Source organism: Haliaeetus leucocephalus, unplaced genomic scaffold (genome assembly GCF_000737465.1).
Source record: "Haliaeetus leucocephalus isolate CR32 unplaced genomic scaffold, Haliaeetus_leucocephalus-4.0 Scaffold308, whole genome shotgun sequence".
Taxonomy (NCBI): Eukaryota; Metazoa; Chordata; class Aves; order Accipitriformes; family Accipitridae; genus Haliaeetus; species Haliaeetus leucocephalus.
Window position 1 is genome coordinate 21,961 of NW_010972744.1, and position 1,729 is coordinate 23,689.

The 1,729-nt window shown below is 56.2% G+C and overlaps 1 protein-coding gene across 1 annotated transcript in view; it reads right to left on the reverse strand.

The window, feature by feature from the left end:
* Positions 1 to 1,534: 1,534 nt before the first annotated feature.
* Positions 1,535 to 1,729, reverse strand: part of ATP1B2 (ATPase, Na+/K+ transporting, beta 2 polypeptide) — a 7,760-nt gene continuing 7,565 nt past the window's right edge. Inside the window, exon 7 of the mRNA XM_010571170.1 lies at positions 1,535 to 1,555. Coding sequence (XP_010569472.1) covers positions 1,535 to 1,555 — 21 coding nt within the window. The remainder of the gene's footprint in view (positions 1,556 to 1,729) is intronic.

The following is a 1,729-nucleotide window of genomic DNA, read 5'->3' on the forward strand; positions in this document are numbered from 1 at the left end:
GGGGGAGCAGGAGGGGCTTCAGCATGGCTTCCAAGATAGCCGCCTTTAGAATAGCGGTGCAAAATGGCTGCCAAGGACAGAGGGGCCAAGAGGGCTGCAGGGCTGATTGGAGTAGGGACCAAGATGGCTGCTGACCCCACCACAGCTCTAGGTTGCCCAAGGAATGTAAGATGGCAGGTCAAGATGGCCGCCAGCCCCTTCTGCAGGCAGCGGGATTCAAGATGGCGGGCCAAGATGGCCGCCAGCCCCTTCTACAGGCACCGGGATTCAAGATGGCGAGCCAAGATGGCTGCCAGCCCCTTCTACAGGCAACGTGATTCAAGATGGCGGGTCAAGATGGCCGCCAGCCCCTTCTACAGGCAGCGGGATTCAAGACGGCGGGCCAAGATGGCCGCCAGCCCCTTCTACAGGCAACGGGATTCAAGATGGCGAGCCAAGATGGCTGCCAGCCCCTTCTACAGGCAGCAGGATTCAAGATGGCCACCAGGTTGTCTTGGCAACAGCATAAGTCAAGATGGCCACCAGGCCTGGTTACCATTGCGTACCATTACCGCCATCTTGTGCTGTGGGTGTGGCAGCGGCAGCCATCTTGGCCGGCTCAGCCAACAGCAGCCTTGCTCTGCCATCACATTGGCGGCCATCTTGGCCTTCAATTACACAATGGCGGCCATCTTGGCCTGCTCAGCCAATGGCAGCCTTGCTCTGCCACGGTATTGGTGGCCATCTTGGCCCTTATCTACACAGTCAGCGGTGGCCATCTTGATCGCAACTGACACTCAGCAGCAGCCACTGCACTGCCTCGTCTGGTGGCCATCTTGCCCTTGAGTTACACAACCAATGGCAGCCATCTTGATCTCAACCAACGCGCGACAGCAGCCACCATGTTCCTTAGGATGGCGGCCATCTTGCTCGCGATCTACACTCCCAATGGCAGCCATCTTGGCAGGCTGGTGGCCATCTTGAACCCGCCAACACTCAACAGCAGCCGCCATGATACGTACAGAACCCATGGCAGCCATTATGATACCAATCAGCACAGCAGCCATCGTGCTCTTGACCTATACAACCAATGGCAGCCATCTCGGTGGGCCGGCAGCCATCTTAAACCCAACCAATGCTCAACAGCAGCCACCTTGCCGCGTGGCACAGCAGCCATCTTACTCTTGACCTATAGAACTGATAGCAGCCATCCTGGCAGCCATCTTGATCCCAACCACTGCTCAACAACAGCCACCCTGTTGCAGGGCAGCCATCTTGCTCCTTAGCCACACAACCAACAGCGGCCATCTTGCTTGCGATCTATACAACCGATGGCAGCCATCTTGATCCCAACCACTGCTCAACAACAGCCACCCTGTTGCAGGGCAGCCATCTTGCTCCTTATCCACGCAACCAACAGCAGCCATCTTGACAGGCAGCCTGGCGGCCATCTTGGCCTCCCCCTACATCACCCAACCTACCTACAAAACCCCCAAAAAACCACCTAAAAAACCCCTACCCAGCCGCCACCAAAGCGAGCCCCAAATCGGCATTCCTATGCAAAGGACAGGCAAATCTGGGGGCAAAACGTGGGCATTTGGGGGGAGAGGGGAGGGAGGAGAGAAGCCAAGGCCCTACTGCACAGTTTAATATATATATAATATAAAAAATATCTATGTACATTTATTATTCTTATATTAGGAGCATCTGGAGGGTCGGGGAGGGGGGGGATTAGACCCGACTCAAGGGG